The sequence below is a fragment of the Vigna angularis genome, chromosome 11 (assembly GCF_016808095.1).
Source record: "Vigna angularis cultivar LongXiaoDou No.4 chromosome 11, ASM1680809v1, whole genome shotgun sequence".
Classification (NCBI taxonomy): Eukaryota; Viridiplantae; Streptophyta; class Magnoliopsida; order Fabales; family Fabaceae; genus Vigna; species Vigna angularis.
The window spans coordinates 12,020,638-12,045,175 of record NC_068980.1 but is presented as its reverse complement, the minus strand read 5'-3'; the positions used below and the strand labels follow the sequence as shown (position 1 = coordinate 12,045,175).

Below are 24,538 nucleotides of genomic sequence, written 5' to 3'. Positions count from 1 at the left end.
TAAACATGAAACTTGAATTTTTATGTGAAGTAGATTGTTAAGAGAGAACGCATGGAGAATAGGCGGTGAAATTCTGAATGTGTTTTTCTGCCCATAAATTCAAAAGAGGTAACAATAAATGCAAATAATACATACAGTGTGGAGAGAAACGCAACGGAAACATGTTGTAGGAACAACCGAGAAAAGAAATATTAGGGTGATATTTTAGAAAGAATTTTGTTAGTTACTAAGACATTAGTTCAAATAAAATATTTAGCTTTGCCTAATATGCTTAAGTTTCAAGAAAAAAAAATTCTTTCAAAACATTGTGACATTTTTTAAGTATAGGCTTTAAACTTTGGTTCTAAGATAACTGAAGCTTATACCTTTACCTTATAAGTATAGACTTCGTTTATTTTAGAACTGAAGCCTATAATTGTGCCAATAATTTTAAAAATGTCATCGTGTTTTTGAAATGTTCACTTGCGGACAAAAACCAAGAGGGGGTGAATTAGTTTGCTTAGTAAAAACAGTGTCTTTTAAAAATTTTCTTTTTTATAAAATCATTTTATAATAAATAAAAATTGATTCTTTATAAGTAAAAATAATAAAGATAAAGAGTGTAGGAAAAGAGAAAGTTACACAAGAGATGAATAAGACATTCTTTGCCACAAAGGATGAACAACACTTCCTTTGACACATACAGGATGAACCACTTTCCTTGCAACAACAGTAGCACTCAATCACTTAAGATGCACTTATAGTGAAAGTTCTTGCTCTACCCACACTAAGTTTTTCAAGCCCCTTTTCACAAATAAAAAGAGTTTCTCTAGCAGTCACAACTCTAAATCTCTGAGTGAAAAAGTTCATTTGAAATTAGGTTTAGTTAAGATATATATAAAGTCTTATTTTCACAATTGGGTCAAAATTGAAGAGTCTATTCGCAACTACTACTGGTAATTGATTATCATAAGTAGTAATCAATCATTCCAAAAACTATTTAAAAAAATATTTTCTCACTATGATAATCGATTAACAGAAGGTGGTAATCGATTATCACAAAGATACTTCTCAAAAAATTATTTTTAATTGGATACTCAATTATCATTAGTGATAATAGGTTATCATAGAGGTTTTTATGAAAAATAAAATTTTCCTTGAGTGCTTTGTTTCCAACTCGTAAAAGGTCTTGTTTCATAGGGTCGCTTCATTCTTCTTCTCTATTACTGTAATTTTGCTTTTTCTTCCATTATAATATTTATTGAGGAATGCTTTTGTCTTCATTATTATTTACCTTCCTTCTCATTTCTTGTCCATTTCTTCCTTTTGTTCTTGTTTTTATCTTCCTTCCCAAAGCGTTGTTTTTATTCTCATTTTGATGTTGTCGCTTCATCATGGTGGTCATTGCCATTTTTTCACATTGGGGCGTCGCAACATTTCAGGTTTGTGTTGGTATTGGTTTGTTGCATTTGAGACACCACAGCATTATTGTTGTCTTAGTTGTTGGTTTGCTTTTAAGCAGTTGTTCTTAATCTCTCTCATTCTTGTTCTTGATTGCATTACAGAAACCTAATCCTTTTATTTTTAATCGTTTTATGTTTTAGTTGTCTTACAAACCAAAGACTATTGTTGAAGTATAGGTTTCGGTTATGATCCAAAGCTTAAATTTTCATTTTTACTTCGCCTTGATATGTTTCGATTGTAGAACTAAAGTTTAATGACAAATAATTTGGTGTCAACGTCTTTTGCCATTGTCATTTTTGTGGTCATTGTCATTTTTTCGCGTTGGGGAGTCGCAACATTGTAGGTTCGTTTGGTCTTAGTTTGTTGCATTTGGGACACCACAACATTGTTGTTGTCTTAGTTATTGGGTTGTGTTTGAACAGTTGGTCTTAGTCTTTCTCGTTCTCGGTTGTATTTTTGTGGCCATTGTCATTTTTCCGCGTTGGGACGTCGCAACATTGAAAGTTTGTATTGGTCTTGGTTTGTTGCATTTGAGTCACCACAACATTGTTGTTGTCTTAGTTGTTGGTTTCCATTTAAGTAGTTGGTTTTAGTCTCTCTCGTTCTCAATCTCATTCTCGGTGGCGTTACTGAAACCTATTGCTTTTATTTTTTTTATTTTTAACCGATTTATGTTTCGGTCGTCTTACTAATCGAAGACTATTGTTGAAGTATAGGTTTCGGTTACGAACCAAAGCTTAAACTCTCATTTTTTAATTTTCTTGGATATGTTTTAGTTGTAGTATATGAGTATAATAACAAATAAATTAGTGTCAAAGTCCTCTGTTGCACTACTGATATATGTAAAAAAAATGCAAATAGTATGTAGAGTCTGGAGAGAAACACAAGGGAAACATGGTGTAGTAATAGTCGAGAAAAGAAACACTAGTGTGATATTTTAAAAGACTTTTGTTAATAACTAATATGCAAGAACATAGTATAAACAAGGTTTAATAGCCTATTTTGTCCCTAGTTTTGCTAAATAATGTTAATTCCATCCCTCGTTTTAAAAGTGCTTGAAATTGGTCCTTCCTTATTAAATTTTGCGTCAACGCCGTCCCTTCCGTTAAATACGTATAAACGGCGTTAACCTTTTTTCTCTCTCCTCTGTATCTCTGCAACGCAGCAGACCTTTTTCTTCTTTTGTCAGTCTATGTTTTCGTGGAAAGGACATAATAATGACATTGTCCCGTCTTTAACAATTGTAATTATTTACTAAATTTAAGTCATTAATATTTAAAGTAAAATATTATTTTACCAGAACTTTTATAAATACATTCACGTGATAACGGTAGTTAATATATAATAATAAAATATTGAATGTTGTAGAAATTTAAAAAAGCTCTGAACGACAACTCCTCATGCTAAAAATATAATTTTCAAACATAAATATATTTTGTTGCAGAATATATTTTATTCATTTAAAAATATTATAAATTCAATTTTAAAACTAGAATTGAGTTGTGCTAAAAGTCACCCCTAAACTGGTTTTGAAAGTATACTGTTAAAGAAACAAGAAATGGAAGAATAAAAAACAGCATAAACACCAGAAAAAGAAAAGTAATTTGGAAAAATATTACAGAGAATTAGATGCTACTGAATTATAAGCTCTAATGCCTCTCTCTTCCTCACTCTTCTCTCTCACTAAACGCCCCCTCATGCCTCACCCTTTTTCATTTCTTTTCTTTCATCTGGTTTGGAGTTGGTTTTTTTTTTTATTTGTTCTTCTTTTCTCCAGGTGCGTAAATGGTAATGATGATTCAGGAAAGACCACTTCAACTTAGAGACCGATTCCATTGAACTAAGAAATCCTGATAAACTGGGAGCCTTATTATGCATTAGACCAGAAGAACCACTTGATCATGAACTGAAACTTTCCAAAATGAAACATGAAAATAAATATGAAACATGATATCTCCCTGCGATGCCCACGTGATATCTCCCCCTTTGGTTCACCCCATCCATAGAAACATGAAAATCCTTCGAACAATTAGTCATTGGTGAATCTTCAATGTCCCTGCTGTTACTTTCTGGTTTTCCCGAAAGAAACAAAGCAAGCTCATCCTGTTCTCCTTCGTCTAAACACAACCAAGGTAGAGATGCCTTGCTTACCGATTCACTTATCGAATGTGCCTACTTCTCGCTTCATCAATGAAATTTTGCCATAACTTGACATCACTGCCCGCTCAAATACCTCTAACTGCCATTTGGCAGTGCCAAGTGCAATATGTAGATCTCTACACACTTCATCAGAGTTCCACATGCTAGACACATCTTTTGTTGCGTGTAACCATATCCTATAAGTAGATTCCATCATGTTTGCGGACTCTTGAACTTCTTCGACGGCGTTAAAAAAAGGATCCTTTTCCCACCGGTCAAAACTCGACGCCATGAATAAATTTAGTTTACCAAAAATTGAATAATAATTGAAAAAATAATTGGGAAAAAAAATTAACTCAGTGTACAAAACCCTAGGCGATGAAACCTCTGCTACAGTGATCAATTAATAAAATTGGTCTATGCGGGTGAGTCGTTAAATTAAACGCAGTAAAGAAAGGAGAAACGGTTAAATTAAACGCAGTAAAGAAAGGGGAAACGAAGAACGAGGGATCCGTGAGAACGATTAGAAGGGAAGAGGTGATGAAGAATGTAGTGGAAACTGAAGAGGGAGGGAGAGCCATGAGGCTGCAAAGTGTGTTGGTTGTTGGTAAAACAGAGACAAAGAGGCTGCCTTGAAAAGTAAATTCAAAACTGAGAAAGTAATTATTTTTACTGGAGAACACTGACAAAAGGTTGTTTTGCACAGAAAAAAATAGAAGAAAAAGAAAAAAAAGTTAACGCCGTTCATGCATATTTAATGGAAGGGACGATGTTGATGCAAAATTTAATAAGTAATGACCAATTTTAAACACTTTTAAAATAAGGGACGAAATTGACATTATTCAGCAAAAATGGAGATAAAATAGACTATTAAACCTATAAATAAAACAGGAAAACAAGAAAAATGAACTTCAAACATACACAACGGTAAAGGAACGCAAGTGCAACTACAAACATATTTTTTTATATATAATACAAGGAATGTAAGTAAGAGTAGTGTAATTAACATATTTTTTCTATTTTATGTATTAAATTAAATGAGCTTGATATGTGTAATTCAAAATATTTTTAAGTTTGTAAAAAGTTAAAGAACTCAAATGATCTCTTTATTCATTCATTTATTGTTAAAAAAAGTTGAGTTTATTATAATGTAAATATATATATATATATATATATATATATATATATATATATGTATGTATACATATATGTATACATACATATATGTATACATACATATATGTATACATACATATATGTATACATATACATATATATATATATATATATATATATATAACAATAATTGTTCTTGTGGAATGGAATATACCCAGTAAAGTCTCCTTTCACTCAACAAACTCTTCATTATTCGGTATTCCAAGCCTCATTTGTCCTCTACCGAATGGTGGGGTGCTTGTAGAAGATTTTCCAACGCTTAAGTTAATACTTAGTAAGAGATTCTGGTCAAATTTGGATTAATACAAAAAGTGAAGTCAAAGTATGATTAAATTAATATTTATAGGCATACTTTGTTGACCATGGGGATCCATCTGAATGGGCCAGAGTCATAGGCCCATTAGCCTAATAGCTAGCTTACTTGTGAGCAAGTGCACCTGTTTTTTTGGCTAAGTTATTCAATGCGAGAATGTCTTTGGCAGACATAATGAGGTACCGGTAGGCGGTATCCTGGCTTAGTGAGCAGCTCTGTTATTAAATAATGGTTTAATCATTCACTAAGTCCTTATTTTCGCATGGAATCTCAATTTCGTCCCTTTCTTTCTAAAAATATCAATTGGGTCCCAATTTTATGAAAATTGCAATAAATGGATCCTTTCCGTTAAATAGTGTCAAACGGCGTTACGGTGTGTTTGACGTGGCACGCTGTTGTGGACGTGTTATCTGACGTGGTTGATTCAAGCAAGAGCAGTGGGCACATGGAATCTCAAAATGAAACGCGACTAGATCAAGAGCACAAGATTTCCCACACCAGAATTTTGACACTCAAAAAGTAAACTGGGAAACAAGAATGGAACTTCTCAAAATGCAGATTGAAAAACAAGAACAAAACACCTAAAAGAAAATTCTTGAACATGATCAGAAATCCCCAAAACGCGGTAGTCTCCTTCCTCGTGACTCAACCCAAAATCACAAAATTAGAAACCTCAAAATCCCCGAATCGAAACCCTAACGTGAACGCCATGCTCCACCACGAGAATGCCAACAAGCAGAGACCTTCGCCGCCACAGAGACGCCAGAGAGCGAACCCACACGTCGCGGAAACACCGCGCCTGAGCCACCAAACATGATCTCCACTCCCAAAGAGAAATCGCTGGAATCAGAGAAGAAGAGAGGGAAGTTCCCTATTTTGATTCGAGCCTTGAACCCATAAGAGTAAGGGAAAGAACTTTCCCGTGCACGCCGCAACTCCCATTGCTTGAGTTCTTGGTTCAGCGTGAGACAAAGAGAAAAGGGAATGAAGCTTCCCTGCTTTACGAGCTCGAACCATGGCGAAAGAGGAGAAGAAAAATTCTTTTCTTCTTACTTATAAAATATTCAATTTCCACGTGCCCCACTGCTCCTGCTTGAATCAACCACGTCAGATAACACGTCCACAACAGCGTGCCACGTCAAACACACCGTAACGCCGTTTGACACTATTTAACGGAAAGGATCCATTTGTTGCAATTTTCATAAAATTGGGACCCAATTGATATTTTCAGAAAGAAAGGGGCGAAATTGAGATTCCATGCGAAAATAGGGACTTAGTGAATGATTAAACCTTAAATAATATATGCATGCTTTGGTGTGAGAAACATAGTACCTGGTATTCGGTATTTGATACCTGCTAATAATCATTGAACCTAACTCATTTAGTATTACAATCCTCGATATCTGGCTAGGTGAGTCATCCTTCATATAGTATTTAATGGTCATTCTGACAGTTATATGGACTATAGATTATCTGACACTATATATATCCAGTAAACAATATTATCTCATTGTTTTAGATAACTCAGTTAAAGATTGTAGTTGATAGGATCGAGAAGTCCTCGACCACATACAATACAATAATAAACGTCTTTTATAAATTCTAAAAAAAATTAAGACATAGAAAATAGTAAAACTCAACAAAAATAACTGCAAGAGATACTAAAAGCACTAAAAATATGAGGTTTTTCATGGTAAAACACATCCACTAAACATTCCTACAAAGTTACTAAGTCTGTATTTCACATCAAATACGTATTTCTCTATATTATAGACTTGATTAAGTGAAGTGGTATTTTGTTTATCTCAACTCTATATTCAAGATGGGAATAAAAAAAAGTATACGGGTGTTTATATTGCAATTTGGCTTCATTTTAAACTAAAGAAAAAACAATCAAACTAATAAAAAAATGTGTGATATGCTTAGATTCCGTTGAAATGCAAATGTAAGGATATATGAGAGTTAAATGCAAAAAACTTGTACCTTGTTTTATGGCTTCAAAGCTTTCGTTACATGCACTGTGTTGGAGATGCTAGCTGTCCTAACACAACTGTTTCTATTTGTAACTTTCATTTCACATGCAAAAACTTCAATGTTTAATTTGATTATTTTTAACTTACAAACTTTTATTAGGTCTTATTTGTTTTAAACGTATGGAATGACAAATAAAGTCTTACAAAATCACCCTGTCGTCCCAACAAACATTTCGCCACCTTTCTTTCTCCGTCCTTCATTATTTCTTTCTTTCTTTCTTTCTTTCTTTCTTTCTTTTTCAATTATCTCACAATTCTAATTCTCATTCCCATTCTAATCATTCATCGCTCCACCGCCACCACTCAACACCGATGGCGCCTCGTCTCTGGTCCTGCTTCCGCCACAAGCACGCAGCCGGATGCCGTGACGTCGACGGTGGCTTAGCGGAGGAGGAGGAGGAGGCGTTGACGGCTGTTGATGGACCAGTGCTGGTGGAGATGTTCACGTCGCAGGGATGCGCGACGTCCCCGGCGGCGGACGTGGTGCTGTCGCGGCTGGGGAGGGGTGACTTCCAGCTGCCAGTGCCGGTGGTGCTGCTGGCCTTCCACGTGGACTACTGGGACTACGTGGGCTGGAAGGACCCCTTCGGCTCGAGCCAATGGACCGTTAGGCAGAAGGCCTATGTTGAGGCCCTTGGGCTTGACACGTTGTACACCCCACAGATTGTGGTCCAGGGTCAGGCCCAACTCTCTGGAAATGACGATATCGCCCTCGTCTCTGCCATCACTTCTGCGCCTAGGTTCTCTGCTCCCACCTTCCAGGTTATTTACCATCTCCATCCCTTGCTTTTATGCTTTTCCATTTTTTATTTATTTTTCCTTCAACTTATAATTTACAAACATCGCGAATTTTCAATTACAATTTCATAAAATTTATGTTCGGCTAAACATTTCTACCAAAACCAAAAATAAAAACAGAGAATTAAATGAATACAGATTCTAATTTTACATATAAAATACAAAAATTTCTAATTTTACCATTTCATGACACTGTATTAGAGTACAGATTCTCTGCTTTTTTGTAGTATCTTTTTATTAAGCTTTCAAACTACATTGATGTTGGTATATTTAAAAAGTTTTTAATATATTTTAAAACATTAAAATCAATATCTATCAATGGTTCAACATAAACAATACCAAAAATAATTCTGCATAGAATCCAAATTCGAAATATTACCTCTCAAAAATTAACTTAGAAGTTGACTTTACAGATTTTGCCGCTGCTTTTTTTCCTTGGATAAAGCTTTGAAAACAACTAAGCAACTAGTTTTGGGTCAGTAATTGAGTATATTAGCTAATTTCAAGAAGAAAAAAATAAATCATAGTGAAATTTATAAACATTGAAAAAATTTATGTGGATAAGGAACTAGTTTTCATATGGTTGTAATGCTCACCAATATTTTGGAAGCACACTTCTAAATATAAATTTGCCTTATCATTTAAATAAAAATAAGCTTAAACCCACTTAAAACATTATTGCAATCTTACCCAAAAGAATTCATTATAAAATTCCAATAAAATTTTTAGTGTTAAGTCTTCCAAAATCAGTTATCTTTGAGTTTGATTAATTCTAGAGTCTAATTCAAAAATACCCTTTTTAACACAACAGCAGTAATAATAATAATAATAATAATAATAATAATAATAATAATAATAATAATAATAATAATAATAATAATAATAATAATAATAATAATAATAATAATGATAATAATAATAATAATAATAATAATAATAATAATAATAATAATAATGATAATGATAATGATAATGATAATAGTTTTAGGATGTGGGAGGACAATTTGCTTTACTAGGTTGTGAATGCTTTAGTCCATTATCTACTATTTGTTTGGATGATTGCTTTGTCAAAGAAGAAAGCATACTACTATTCTACCAGAAAGCCTGTTTTGGAAAGTATTGTTGGAACCCTTCTGAATTATCATCTTTTACTTATAAAAAAGGATATGATATAATGTTTGCAAAGTGACTCTCTTTCCAGCTCATTCTTTTCAATAGATTGAAATATCATTGACATACTTTAGTATATTTTTTAAAATATTCTGTGTCATTGATTAAAATTTATTAAAATTACAAATTTTAATGGGATTTTTTTATTTAATGATTGCCTACTTAATATTATACTTTGTAATAAAACTTAATTAATAAAAAAGTGTGCTATAGAATTTATTGGTATAATTTATTTAAGCTGGAGAATGTGACCAACCAAATATAAAACGAAAGACATAATATGTTATGGGTGTGAGTAGTGAATTTTTGGGAAGAAAATGCGACTCAAAGTTTAAAGAAAAATAGGGGAAAAGAAAAGGAAGAACATAATTGAGAAATCCTTTACTAGCTACTTTTGCGGCGTTTTCCTTTCGGCTTTTTATCTGCTTTTCTTGTTTATTGACGTTGTTTTGGCTAAGCTCGTGAATTTAGGTGCCAAAAGATTGATTACATCATGTATACGACTTTGGCATAAGGTAAACCTGAAAGAAAGTAGTGGTAAATTCAAAACAGATGTTGACATGCAGGATTTTCAATCACACAACAAGTGGGAGACCCCTGCCCCACCTAATAAATAAATGCCAAAAAGAGGTTTCATCGGTTTAGGAAGTTGTTCTGTTCTTTTCATCATCAAAAACAAGTTGAATCAAAGTCATCCATTTTTTTGAAACCAGCCACGTTACTGATTAGTTTGAAAGATTTTCTTCAAGTTCTATTAAAGAAAATTTAACTTTTTCTCACATGAAATCACTTGCTGACGAGGTAATTAAATAAGTTCCAACTTCCAAGGGAATGACCAATGCAACAATTTACAATGTTTCCAATGTGAAAAAAGTTACTTTTTTTTACTGTGTTTTTGAATGAAACATTGTTTGCTAGCAGGCAACTTTCAGTAGGCCTACATCATCTTTTCTGGAAGTCAGCCTAAATGGAGCATTGATGACGAATGTGGACAATCATGGAGCAGATGTCATGGTAGCATTATACGAAAGTGGTTTGGTTACGGACTGTCCTAGAGGGGAAAACAAAGGGCGTGTTCTGTCTAATGACTATGTTGTTAGAAAACTTGAAAAGCTCTGCACTGTGGCAGACCACCCTGCTAGGAAGAAAGTATCAGGAATGGTTTGTTTTTCCTTGTGGAATACATTCAACAGCACCAGGTGTGGCCTGGCAGTCTTTGTTCAAACCAAATCACACCAAATTTTTGGTTCACAGAGTTTTCTACTGCCAGATGATATATGACACTCTGTAATAATTATTTATGTAATTTTCTGCTTACTATCTTGTTCCGGTTCCATTGTTAGGCTTATATATTATGTACATCATGTGTTCTATTTTAGGATATCATTTGTAAAAAAGATTGAAATTAATTGTGTCTGAAATATAGCATATAGTTTGTTCCACATGGTACAACACAACTTAATAAAAGTTCCCAAAGACGCATTTTCAAACCCACAAAAGATGCCATCGACTTCAGTATTTTTACATGTTGCAGGGACTACAGGGTCTTTGTTTTCTGTAACACATACCCATTGCAGGTTGCTAACATACTCTCAATACGTAGCATGAGTTTAGAAAAATTAAACTATGGTGGAACAAAGATATGATGTAAACCTTGACCAAGGATAGTATCGTTCAATGATGATCTATTTTCACCAAACTATTGGACGATGATCTCTGTTTAATCATGACAGATGCACAAAAAATAAGATTTTTATTATGAATGATGTGTTATTTTCAAGATTATTGCACAAGCATATGGCAGTGAGGAATTGCATTTATTATACAAACAAGCAAACTCTACTATGTACAAATCGGACTGATCCTCCAAAGAACAAGAATTTTGACAGTTATACAACGAATCTTTCCACCAGATTGCGTTCTCAAACTACCAATAGGATGCCAAACAATTCCCCCCAACAGAGTTCTTTTGAAGCGCATCCAATGATATCTTGATCGTGTTTCCCTTAAGAAAACAATTAGCTGGATGAACAAATTGCGTTTACACCGAATCTACTGCTTGAACTTGTTGCCGGGCCAGATACTTTTCCCTTCTCTCTTTCTATAAACATTAGGAAGCAATTTAAGATGTAAATAATAAAAAATACATTAAAAAAAACTTAAATGAATAATTCATTCTCAGCATTTTGCTTACCCATTCATCAATCACAAGCCCTTCAGCAACAACACGAGGACCTGCCTCCGCAGGAGGCTTCTTCCGAGCTTCAACTGCAGCATCAGCTTCAGCCAACTGTCTTTTCAGTTTTTCCAAAGCCTAAAATCGCCAGACTTATTTTTGCACATTAATCCAGTATGCCTGTGCTAGGACAATTTGCAGAAAAGTTAGACTTACCGGAGTTTGCCGTTCTGGATCTATAAACACAACCCTCAATATTCGTTCCACTGCCACTAGATCCTTTTGTTCATCAAACTGCGTCACAGAAGCCCAAAGGCCAAAGTTATTTATTTATTTTATCATTAACAAGTAACCTTGAAATCATTTGCCAAAAGCATGAATAAATGAAACAGATTGTAATCAATAAAACATAAGTTCATATTACAACGAAATTATCCTATAAACAAATATCTATGAAGAGATAAATGTTGAAGATTCATAATAACTAGAAATATGACCAAATAATAATATATAAGATATTTACAAACATCACCTTCCAAGCTAGTTTCATGAGGTTTAATTAGACTTGATCCACTTTCTAAAATTAAAATCCTATTCAGAAGTTCAAGTTCGGTTTTCTTGCCTGCATATTTACTCGACTCTGGAATTTATGTGAAGTCTCGTCATTTCTCCTCCTCTTATTATGTGAGTCTACTTTTCACTTTTAGATTCCCTTCACCCCAAAATGATAATTAATATGATCATTCATGATAAACTAAGTAATGATAGTTCAATTCATCCAATACAACATCCGATTTACTCCAAAGACAAAGCAGTTGAGAATATGAAACACATCTACACGTATCTGTTGATCTAAACTCTTCCGTTTGATCGTATGTTTTGTCTACTATTTAAAGGATATTCCATTAACCGGAGTCTTGAAATGCCTGTGCACTATGACTTCTCCAAATTTCCCAAACATCCTGTGTGGCTTTCAATTTGCCCAATTCTGAGAAGCATGCCGGTATTACCATGTAACTCAAGTCCTGTATCGATTATTACCGCAAACAACCAATCCATTCTCCCCGTATGGCTTTAAGGAGAGAACATAGCTTGAGTTTTGGGCAAGTATATCTACCTGAATTCTTTTATGCTGTAAATAATATAAACCTAGTTAATAATTTTCTGCTCTGTGAATTTAATTCCCTTCTTAGCAAGGTCACAGCACCTACACTCCACCTCCAGACAGATACTGAAAACAATAAATGGATTCGTGTTAACGTGTTGTCTCTAGCAAACACGTTAACCCACTGTAGTGAGCTATGTCAGACAATTAAAGTAGAGGTTTTCCTTACGTAGTTAATTTCACATCTAATTCACCAAACAGAATAATCAGAAAGTACAAGTTAGGAGGCAACCCGAAGGGAGAGGCTGTTGAGATATGTCAGAAAATTAAAGGAGACTTTTTCCTTACCAAGTAAATTTCACATCTAATTCACCCAACAGAATAATCAGAAAGTACAATTTATTAGGAAGCAACACTCTCTCCTCTCCCCCCTATGGTCTCTCATCAATAGGAGATTCAATACAACAACATCAGAAGGTACCAAACATACCAGCTCAGGTACGTAGTCCACCCCTTCTTTCACTTTGAGACTCATGATTTTGAACTTCACCCTGTGCTTCTGATCCGACAACTTCTCATTGTTCTCAGGTTGCTCCACAAACTTAAACACTGAGCGAGCACCAAATTAGGAAAGAAACATTAACATAAGGCCAAAAATAACTAACAACGTGAATCGAAAAGCAATTTCCACATTAAAAAATTACCAGTTGCAATCAAACTTTCCCCGGGAGCAAGAATCCCACCAGGAGGCCGCATGTAACAACTTTTTGGCGCCGTAGTTTGAAACTGAACCAACAAAAGTAAATCCATCACAAAAGTCAATTACGACAACGAGAAGATACATTTTTTTTTCCATTACACATCACAAACGGAAGCGTTAAAAACGCCTGTCAAATGTAGTAACACGTTTCAACCAAACGGTGTGCATGCAATGAATGAAAAACAATTTTATTTTACATTCAAACTACACCACACGTACGTACGCACCTTGAAAGCAACGTGAGACTTGCTCGTGTTTTTCAACAGAACCGCGCTCCTCACCTGCTTCCCCGGTTCATCTTCAAAACAAACGAAATTTCAGCACAACAGTAAACCAATTGAGAAATAAACAAAGAAACCGAAACCAAAATCGGAAGTGGAATGACTTTACATGGAAAGTAGAGGTAACTGGAAGGATCGAGACGGAGCCTCCGGCGCGGAGGAAGCAGCGACCTGGCGACGGACGACACCGTTTTGGAGGACCTTTGAACGTTCGCTTCGGAATGGTTGGAAGACAACAATCCGTTCCGCGAAGTCCAGAAGGGACAGAGCTTGAACAGCCGCGCGTCGGAGCTCGGGTTTTGGCGGGCGGAGATGGCCATGGAACTGACCGGTGAGCGGCGGAGGTAGTGGCGAGGAATTGCGATTGAACAGAGAAACGCACGGTTTTGTCGTTACGGATTGGATTGGAATGTTGCAGAAGAAAACGCAGAAGGAAGAGTGTGAGAGTTTGTTTTCCACTGTCGACGACTTTATGCCTACGCTCCTGCACTCGCAACGTGTCCTTCAGGTAGCGTTTTATTTAATGCACACGCTCTTCCTCACTTATTATTAAACAAAAAAAACATATTTCATAATTAAGAGCAATTTATTTAATTTTTAATGTTATTTTACACTACTACTATGATATAATTATGCTTGCAAACAATGTCTCAACAAACTACTCTCCCTATAGATTTTAAGCATTAAATAGATTCCTTCCAAGATGTTTTTTCTTTTTGAAATATTACACACTTTAATTAATAGCATAATGCATAGTTATAATAGTGAAAAATTGATATTTTGAATATTAAAAAGGGTAAAATGATTAAAAGAAAAGAGGGATGGGTTAGGATAGAAGGGTGAAGGCATTAATGATAGGAGATTAAGTTAGGTGTGGGTTGATGTAGGGGCATTAACAAATGTGGGCTAGGTTTGTTGGTGTGGGTTTGTTGTTTGTTGGAAAATTGATTATGGGAATTATTATGACATTCCTTTGCTTTATCACAAACAACCATTTCCCCTATTATTTTCCTACTACTTTCTATACTTCAACAAAGATATTTTATTCATTCATCTTTCACCCTTTCTTTCCATTAAAGCCTCATTCTTACTACACTTTTTCATTACATCTTTTTTTCTCTCAAACCTTCAAACCAACAACCCACTAATTAATTACAAACCCCTTTCCTTTTCAGTTAGTCCAATGTCATAATAAGACTCCCAAAAACAAAACCAAATATTCAACTAAAAAATATCCATCAAATATGAATTATAATTTAAAACACCTAAGACTAAATAATACTACATTTTTTTTTCTTTCAAAATATTTCTCTAAAAAAACATAAAAATTTATTCATTTTTTTCACACATCACTCGTGCCACTTCACTTTCCTCAGTCCGTTTCTCTCCCCTGGTGGTAAGCATTTATTCTGGATGGTGGCTTCGTTTGACGAATTTTTTCCATGCTTCATATAAATAAATAAAACAATCATTTAAAAAAAATTCTTTCTATTTTTTTTTTTTTTGTAGTACAAATTTAATTAAATTTCGTATCTCTTTACTATATATAATCAATATGTTTTTTTTTTTTTGTGAAATTTAGTTATTTTATTTGTGAACTGTTACTATTAAGTACTTCATTTACTTTCCCGTTATATAAAATTGATAGGAAGTTAACTACCAATAATCGGTATCCTAACAAACTTTTCAAAGACGGTGAAGTGAAGATAAAATAAAATATTATTAAAAGGAACTTTCATGATGTATAATACATTTCAATAAGCTAATTTGCTAGCAAATGTTCCAGCAAGTCACTTCAAGAGAATTAAAAGAAAAATAATTTAATATAAAAAATTAGGCTATTTCAATAAAGTTTTTTAGTAATCTAGGTTTAAATATGTTTAGAGTTTAATTAAATTTTATTATTATCTTCAAGCGTAATTTAGAATATTGAATTTTAAGTTTGAATAAACTTATTTCCAATCAAAATGGCTTCGTAAATTACACTAAGGTAAACCGATATCAATTATTGAATTATGTGAAATATTTAAGAAATTACTTTTTAGAGTTGATGGAAAAGATAGCTTAAGACAAATTAAATAAGGTTGGGATAAGAATAGGAAATGAACAATTAACCATAAATAATATAAATTAATGTGGTATGGGTTGGATTTCTAAAATGCATAATTAAGTTTAATATGATTTCATACATTAAAAATCACATATGTTTTTAGTTTTTGAATTTTAATGTAAAATTGAAATTTTTTATTTAAAACTTTGATATATTTTGGATCTCAACTTTAGAAATAAATGAATGTAGTCTATTTAATCCAGTTACATTATTTTTTATGTGTCAAACGTGTTTTATGTTAACAATTAAGTTATTTACACCATTTGACATGCTCTCACTTTGATATCAGTTAAAAAACATATTTAACACATTAAAAAAATAATGTAATTGGATTAAAAGGACTATATTTATTCACTTTTAAAGTTTTGAAATCAGAATGTATCAAAGTTTTAAATATGAATAAATTTTAATTTTGAATTAAAATTTAGAAATTAAAAACATATTTAAATTTTATGTATATATAAACAAAATATTATTATTTAACATTTAATTTTTATAAAGAGAAAATTACAAACTCTTCCAATAAATATATATATATTATTATTTTATATATATATATATATATATATATATATATATATATCCGATTTCTAATACACCTAATAAACTATTGAATTAGGGACAAAACACTTCAATCAATTTCTTGATTTTATAGTAATTTTTTAAGTTTTTTCCTTGATCATATTATTAAGATGAATACACACTAATAATAACATATTTTTCTTTCATCAAAAGTCTTACATTAAAAAATCATTTCCATGATTGATTACATCTTCAATAGGAGCATTTTAAAATCTCATTTTCCTTCGTCCATTGCAAATCCTCATTGAATATTGGACATTTAGCACATGAATGTCATATCTCTCCACAATCATGGCATTAAATAGTACTTATATCTCTTGGTTGAAATTTGTTATTTATCGGTCACCGTACTTTTTCATTCCTTGCTTGATCACCACACCCATCAAGTAGTGGTTGGTTTACAAAACTTGGATAGTTAAGCCAACAAAAGTAGTGTATGGTCTTATTATAGTCTCTCTATATTAGTGAAACTAGTGGCTTACAAAAATTGGATAGTTAAGCCAACAAAAGTTATGTATGCTCTTACTACTCTCTCTTTAAAGGTGCAACAAACAATGTTGACTATGTTCTGCATGTAAAATTGTTCTTCTTACTCCATTGATTTGAACATTAGCTTTAATGTCACTATTGAGTCTCAAACAATAAAAGAATAATCTTCTAATAGAGCACATCCACATAAAAAAAAAAGCACACACACATAATCAAATTTAAAATAACTCAACACTTCAATATCTACACACACTCAACAATATATTTTATTACTCAACATACAATTTTAACAAGAAAAAAAAGTGTAAGTTCTTTCAATATACACAACTACTTAATATGTTTAGGAAACTATTAAGTTTTAATGAAGACATTCACATCAATTTCTCATTTTACAATAATTTCTTACATCTTTTTTGTCATCACTCAATATAGAACTTTGGTGAAATACTATGTATGAAAATTTCAGTGGAAATTAACACAAGTTAAGAGAACACATTACAATTGTGTTCAAAGTTGAAAAAAAATGAAAGATGTGAATTTATTTTGGTTTAGTAGTAAAAGTATAAGGAAACAATATTTTAATTCTTCATAAAAAAAATTGAATATATTAACTATTAACATTTACCAATAAAATATATAAATTTTAATTCAATGAATATGTAGATTTAGGAGAAATTGTAAAGGTTGTGAAATATAAAATAAATTTATGTTGGGAAAAAATATCATGTGATATGTTTTATACTTTCATACTTTACAATTTTTTTTCCAAACAACTTGTGAAATATATGAAGCATATATTTAAAACTTTATTACATTATAATTTGCTTTTCAACTTCAAAGTAAAGATAACTTCAATAATCCTCATAAAGTATTTCATAAGACAATACTATCAAAGATCTTCATATGATAGAACAATGATAATTCTATAAATATTTTATAATAAAGGTTCAAAAACAACATATCTCTCCTAAAAAAATATTGTAGGAGTTAGAGTGTCGAAACTTGTAATAATATATTTCTCCTATGTTACATTTCTAATCATGGAGGAAAAGGATGAAAATAGGAGAACCACACCTTGAGAGAAAGCTAATGGATGGATATTAAAATCATATAACCACAAAACTATGGGCTAAGAGGATAGAGGAAAATAAAGCATAATGAAGGAAGAACTATGTCAAAAAAGGCTTTTCATACCTGTTAAAAAAGGCTTTTTAAACCGGTTTTCGAGCAGGTATAAATACGGGGTATAGAAAGTTTTCGCCTTTTCATACCTGTCTACTATTAACAAGTATAAAAGTTTGCCTTTTTTAACACCTTATATTCGGAGAACAGGTATAAAAAATCACATTCACTTTTATACCTATTGGTGTTGAATCGGCATAAAAAATGTTGTTTTTTAAATATTTAATCCGTATGTGCTACTATTGATATCCAGACCTACATAAAATTTATTCCTAGAATAATCAATATTGTTTCTATTATGAATATACATCAAAATAGTTCCTCAATGTAATATTTTTACCTAACAAAGTTCCTAAATATGTTTCCTAACATAGTTACACTTAAAATGGTTCCTAAACTCAAAATGTAAAATTGAATACATCTAATCATTTACAAAATGTTAAAAGAAATCCAGCTCACTGCATATACAAAATGTAAAAAAAAATCTATACTAAAATATATTTGTTTTCAATTATTTATGATTCATAGCATGGATTATAAATATATAAGTTCTACATATTCCTCAAGTTTATTCAAGGATAAAGAGCTTTACAAAATTTGAAGTTTTGAATCAGATCCATTTTCTTTGTGGTACCTTTTTCATTTGTAATCACATGAGAAAATGTCACTCAATACAATTCATCCATGAAGCCAGAGCTTACTTTCATATTTCTTTTAGAAGCTAGTGATAAATGTACTGGTAAATTATAATAGAATATTGGAAACTTAATAATCAATGGAAGCCGGTAAGATAACTTTAGACAGAACAACCAAAAAAGTCACATAATCATTCACAAAAACATAAGCAATGCCAAGACTGTATAAAAAAGTGAACACAATAAATATCAAAGAAAAATCAATTTGATTGACAGAAGAACAAAACCAAAAGCCATCAATACAGAATTGTCAGGTAAGGTAACTAATACTTTCTAATATTAATCTAAAAAATCAGCAAACCCTATAATATATTAAAAAAGCAGTGACTTTAGTTAGCTTCAGAGGACTACAGAACGTCATTAGTATTGACACAATTAACAGAACTGCAATACCTTCATACTGAAGGTCGTGATTCTAATTATAGTTTGGTAAAACAAATATAAAAATACTTCAGTAGTGGTTATTGTTTAAACATAGTATTTCAAATAGTGAACAGAAAAAACATGCATACTTTCACTATTATCAACGGGAGAACTGGCTTCATAGTTCATATATTCTAATTATAATATTCTACAACCATTTGTCTGCAACTCTTTTTAAACAAACAAAACTTATATGGGACATTATGATCTCTGTTTGCTGATTGTTTTCCTATTTCATTTAGTCACTCCATTCAATTAAATTTTATGTTTTATGTTTTAATACACCTAAAACTCACCGAAAATAACTGCTTTCTGATGTCACATTTTGCAAAACAAAGCCTCCCACCAAATCAATTCTCACAACATCTTTTTCTTCAGGAATTACTTCATTGTTGAAGCCATAAAGGGTCTCCGTGGCATTCTTCGACTTAGAAACCTACAAGCAAATCAAGAAAAGATTTCTTCAATTTTTGAACTAGTGTAAAATTAGCTTTCCCCAAAAGATAAAACAAACATGGATTCAGATGATTACCGAGTTTGTAAGAACAACAATTAAGTCATCTTGAAAGTACTCAAACAGATAATAGTGCACTATAGCTTCCCTCGTAGACAGAGGCCATGAAACCTTCATCCTTTCTTCCAAAATTCAAAGCAAAATCAGCACTTAAAAACAAAAACTTTTGGCATGGTAAGGGGAATTAGAAGTTTTATTGTTTTTAATTGATGATGGCAGGACAAACCTCACGAGTGATAACTGCTCCCCAATCCCAGCCTTCTGCAAGCATTCAGTTGATAAGATTTTGAAAGTGGGAACAGTAGACTAAGGCCACCTAAATAGAAATTGTGAAAAGTGTGTCAAGTACAATTACCAGATACATTGTTCTAACGATATATTACTCAAATTCAAATCCACTCCCAAAGAATACATCGACATTCAGAACAGCCTTATAAAAAAAGTATGAAGCCAACTGCATGCAAAATACATTTCTTGCAACTATAACTTTCTCAGAATCCTAAACCACACCAAAATGTAGTTTTTATCAAGTGGTATAACTTTGAACTTTATACAGAAATTAAACAACCGTAAATGTGATGATATTGGTGAGTTTCGTGTTCAAACTAGTATAGAAAATTCAAGGCACATATTGTACTAAATATAATTCTCACCATTTTTTGTAGAGGCATGTCTCCCATGAGATACATAAACCTATAACAAAGAAAGTAACACATCAAATTTTGCATGTCGAAATCAATAATATAGCTTTTGTCACTAAAACGGTTGCTATAGTGTGACTTACAAACATCAACAGGTCCATCTACAAAGCCTTCCACAACCATTGTATGAAAAGGGGTCCCTTCTGGTCCTTCGCGATACATAACCCGAAACTCTTCACCATCTTGTTTTAACTATTGAAATAAGTTATATTATCACTCGAGAACTTGAATGAACAATCAAGTATCTTTAATTATACAATGAAATATTGTTGGACAAAAAAGAGAATCAACTAGGCCAATCATCTAATGTGAATTCCTGATTTTTGTGAAAGAAAGTCATCAATTAAACATGCAAAAAAAAATAATCAGGATCTGAATGAATGGAAGATGGGATAAATAGGAAAAATTTCAACAAAACAAATGAAACTACAAAGAGTCAACAACATACTTTCCAATCAGTGTGTGACGTATTAGATCTTTCACTATCATCTGATGAAACACTCCTCAACATATCAAGAAAATGAGATACATCGACAGTCTCTGCTTCTGCTAATCGGTCAGAGAATAAACCCTAATTTATAAAAATGTACTCACCCACGGCAGACCACGAGACGACATCACACCACGACAAGGGTTTCACCCACCATAGCCGAGAACTTCAACCACGACGAACAACTTCAAACGCCGAACAAATTCAAACGCCGAACAACTTCAAACGCTGAACAAATTCAAATGCCGAACAACTTCAAACGTCGAGCTTCACCCAACCACCTCGACGACCGAACGAGAACAATGGCAACCGTAATGAAGGAGAATGGAGAAGAAAGGAGGAGAACGAAGGAGGAAGAATGAGGAGAAAGGAGGAGAACGAATAAGGAAGAATGGAGGAGAAAGGAGAAGAACGAAGGAGGAAGAATGAAGGAGAAAGGAGGAGAACGAAGGAGGGAAAATGGAGGAGACCGGTGGAGGGAACGTAGAACCAGAAAGAAAAAGAAATTGCAGAGAAAAGGCAGCGGGAAATATGTAAAAAAATTCATACCTGGTATAATATTTAACCGGCATAGATTAATAATTTATACCTATTTTAGAGTTAATAGGTATAAAAAAAATTCTTTTATACCTATTATGATTGCAACTGGTATAAAATTATTTATATTTTATTATGATATTGTCACCGCATCTCTTTCCATACTTGTTTTTATTATAACCGATGTAAAAAAGTTTCTTGTAGTTACAAAACTGTCACTATGCCACTTTTCATACCTGATAAATTTTAACAGGTATAAAAATTTATTATAAAAAGTATATCTTTTACTAGTGAAGATTTTATAATTGAATAATAGAATACTAGGATATATTTTTTTCTTTCTTAGTCGTATACAAATTATATGGATGTTATATTATGCAGGTTGGTCATTCAGATATATATATATATATATATATATATCAGTATTTTCTCCTGTATTTTTTAAAGTAATTTATTTTGTATTTGGTAGAGACACATAATATATTACATGTACAAAATACATATCCTTGTCTCAAATAATAATTTCCCTTGAATTATTTTGTATATAATCTATTAATCGCAAAATAATATGTAGAGAAAATCACAAAGAAAGTGAGGCATATTTTTTTTTTTCATGATGAATTGGTATTCAACCACTGAATTCTTAAGCTTTCTAGAAGCATGAATGGACCAAACTCTAATATGAATCTGGGAACATCTTTATCAATACCTTAACATTCTATTTTTATTTTTTCTTGTTAGTCTTGAATATGACAAGAGTGAAATGAGTCTCCACCACTTAATCTTATTATTATTTTTTATTTAAAAAAATTCTCAAAAATTCTAAATCATGAGTTACACATGGTAATTAATAACTCTCCTTCATAGCAACATCAATCAAATTTTAATTAGAAGTTTCTTTTTAATTGATGTAAATTTTCTATCATTCCTTATCAACTTAAAACTAAAATCTCTCTTTGATCGTACATGAATTTTTTATTATTTATAACTATGAGTAAAAAATTAATATTGTTTACCGACGTCATTGGATAGCGATAACATGTTCCATATCTTCAACAACAACCACTTTTGCTTGTTTCTATCCAAAATTTCAACAGCCTGATGCATCTTTTCTAGAATTCGTGTTTCCCTTACACAACCGGACATATTATCATCCACACAAAAAAAATAAATTTCTATTTAAAATTATATAAAGATGCAACACACATTTTATACCCTATATAATATTTAAAAAGTTATCTTATTTTATTTTATCAGTCATTAACAAGGGTGGTTAACCTCAATGAACATATATATCCTGAAAGAAGTCAACATAATATCTTATACACAGTCAAGTGATTATAATTGAAAGAGAAAGTGAGAGTTTCGAAAAAAAGACCTATAGCAAAAGTCCACGATTCTTTAAAATGGCATTTAATTTACAATATCTTTTATGTTATTTCTATTTTGCCTTTTTAAATATAAAAACACACATTAACATGATGATACTTTCTTGACAAAGAAAATAAAAAACAATATATAAAATTTATATTATAGATAATAAATTTTATATATATATATATATATAGAAGTAAATTTTGTTAAGAATTAGCCTTTACCCACCCAAAAAACAAGGACAAAACAAAAATAGTTGGATTACAAAGGCACAAGTGTCAGAAATCTAAGAGTTGAACCCTGATTTTTTTCAATAAAGATTCACTTTTCGAATTAAATTCGAGACCAAAGTTATTTAAAAAGGAGTTATATATATATATATATATATATATATATATATATATATATATATATATATATATATAACTTATATTCTTGCATTGCGTTGTATGAAGATAGGTTGTTAATTTCTTTGATAGAGAGTTTAGGAAGCAATTTTGACATTAGAATTTTATATTTGTTGTAAGAAAGAGGGTAACATGAGGATGTGCAAATCAGAGAGTGCATTGAGAACGTTATTGCCTGAGAAACAAGTTAAACGACAGGCTTCAACGTTAATGTTGGAAGGTTTGAACAAAGGGAAGAGTGATATTCCAACAGAATCTAACTATATTGATGACAAGAAGACGGAGAAAGCAGAGAAAATCATGCACTTAATTTGTTGGGGACCCACCTTGTCTTAGATCTTAGATTTCTCTTTCATTTTGTTTTTTTTTTTTTTGTTCATTGATTTTGTTTTTAACTTTTTAATCATTCTTCTGTGATGGTTGGATTGTAATGCATGTTTCTGCATGCATGCATTTATGTTCTTCCCAATCCTTGAATCAATTGGGCCAGCACAAATTTATGAACAATTTTGGATTGTTTTTTGTATTTTGCTTCCCGCAACATATAATTACTAAACGCACCCCATACTATAGAATGGGTTTAAGAGAAAAAAGTTTGCTTCGAAAAGTTCTTTCCAGAATGCATTTTATATGTTCTGGAAAATTTGTTCAAAAAGTTCATTCTAAAAAATTTGTTTCAAAAGGTATTTATTATATGATAAACCTTTTCCAAAATGCAATTTATGCATTTCAGAAATCCTGTTCTAGAAATCCCATTCCAGAAATATTGCTTTGAAAATTTGTTATTAAAATCTAGTTATGGAAATTATATTCTCATGATTCTAAAATATTTTCAAATAGATGATCCAAGAGTCACTCTTGCAAAGGATTAAATAGTTATTTTCAAATTTTATGGGTGCCTTAAAAATTGTGGGGTGCGCCGAAGAGAAAAAGCCCAGGTAAAGGATAGTTTGCATTTCTCAAATGAAATAGAATGGGTAACACGATAATGGAGTAATTTTTAATTTAACTATAATCTACAAATAGTGCAAAATTATATTTTTACAATGTTGCATGGTTATATATATTTTCGTAATTTTAATAAAATATGTTTTTGTATTGATATGCATAAGCTTGTTGACAATTTTTTAAATCATATTTAAAATATTTTTTTATTAATTAAGAGTTAAATTAATAATACATAGTAATTAGACAGTATTTTTAAGTCGCGGGTAATGTTATTATTTATTTTTTACTTGAATACCAGGGGTAAAATTTATTTAATAATATAAATACACTTTAAAGTTTCTAGATGACCATTGTCACTATGGCTCACACTATTGCCTTTATTCATTTTAGAGGAATTAATGTTTTGTAGTATTATATTTCAACAACATTAATATAATTGAGCCAGTTTACACTAGAATTATTCCAACTTTCATCATTAGATCAATTTCAGTCAGTTTTACACTCTTTTTATATTTGTTTATCGTTTATATTGATTTTCCCCTATTATCCAAATCTTTTCTGAGTTATTCATATTTATTTTTATTAAAAGTTTCAATGAAAATAAACATGTTATATAATAATTATGCTTTTAGTCGTTATTAAGAAAAAGTAAATCCAATTTGTTCTTTTGTTTTTTATTTGTTGGGGACCAC

At 31.8% G+C, this 24,538-nt stretch overlaps 2 protein-coding genes and 1 pseudogene across 6 annotated transcripts; 1 reads left to right on the top strand and 2 right to left on the bottom strand.

Moving 5' to 3' along the window:
• Positions 1-3,138: 3,138 nt before the first annotated feature.
• Positions 3,139-3,892, bottom strand: LOC128194643 (uncharacterized; annotated as a pseudogene).
• A 3,348-nt stretch (positions 3,893-7,240) lies between these two features.
• On the top strand, positions 7,241-10,545 carry LOC108333715 (uncharacterized). The gene is made up of 2 exons (XM_017569190.2): positions 7,241-7,866; positions 9,994-10,545. Exons 1-2 carry the CDS (start codon positions 7,417-7,419, stop codon positions 10,351-10,353), a joined length of 810 nt encoding a protein of 269 aa, XP_017424679.1. The 5' UTR covers positions 7,241-7,416; the 3' UTR covers positions 10,354-10,545.
• Positions 10,546-10,806: 261 nt separating this feature from the next.
• On the bottom strand, positions 10,807-21,107 carry LOC108332420 (vesicle-associated protein 4-1). 5 transcript variants are annotated; one of them, XR_008246017.1, is made up of 9 exons: positions 20,685-21,107; positions 20,174-20,282; positions 20,043-20,082; positions 19,616-19,650; positions 19,408-19,507; positions 19,172-19,311; positions 13,504-13,878; positions 13,341-13,411; positions 13,070-13,139 (listed from the first exon to the last, which is right to left on the bottom strand). XR_008246017.1 is itself a non-coding variant. In XM_017567679.2 (7 exons), the coding sequence occupies exons 1-7, from the start codon at positions 13,712-13,714 to the stop codon at positions 11,114-11,116; spliced, it is 741 nt and encodes a 246-aa protein (XP_017423168.1). In that variant the 5' UTR covers positions 13,715-13,894; the 3' UTR covers positions 10,807-11,113. The 5 variants fall into 5 exon arrangements, 1 of the variants encoding a protein (XP_017423168.1); XR_008246019.1 differs by having other exon boundaries at positions 19,408-19,511; positions 19,616-19,705; positions 20,685-21,105; XR_008246020.1 differs by having other exon boundaries at positions 19,616-19,705; positions 20,685-21,105.
• Positions 21,108-24,538: the final 3,431 nt, after the last annotated feature.

Excerpts from the sequence above, each read along its gene's own strand:
- LOC108332420 (XM_017567679.2), bottom strand. The coding sequence starts at position 13,714 with ATGGCCATCTCCGCCCGCCAAAACCCGAGCTCCGACGCGCGGCTGTTC. Across the intron at positions 13,412-13,503 it reads CAGTTACCTCTACTTTCCAT|ATGAACCGGGGAAGCAGGTG; the intron begins GTAAAGTCATTC and ends TTTGTTTTGAAG. Across the intron at positions 12,963-13,057 it reads GGAAAGTTTGATTGCAACTG|TGTTTAAGTTTGTGGAGCAA; the intron begins GTAATTTTTTAA and ends GTGCTCGCTCAG.
- LOC108333715 (XM_017569190.2), top strand. The coding sequence starts at position 7,417 with ATGGCGCCTCGTCTCTGGTCCTGCTTCCGCCACAAGCACGCAGCCGGA. Across the intron at positions 7,867-9,993 it reads TCTCTGCTCCCACCTTCCAG|GCAACTTTCAGTAGGCCTAC; the intron begins GTTATTTACCAT and ends GTTTGCTAGCAG.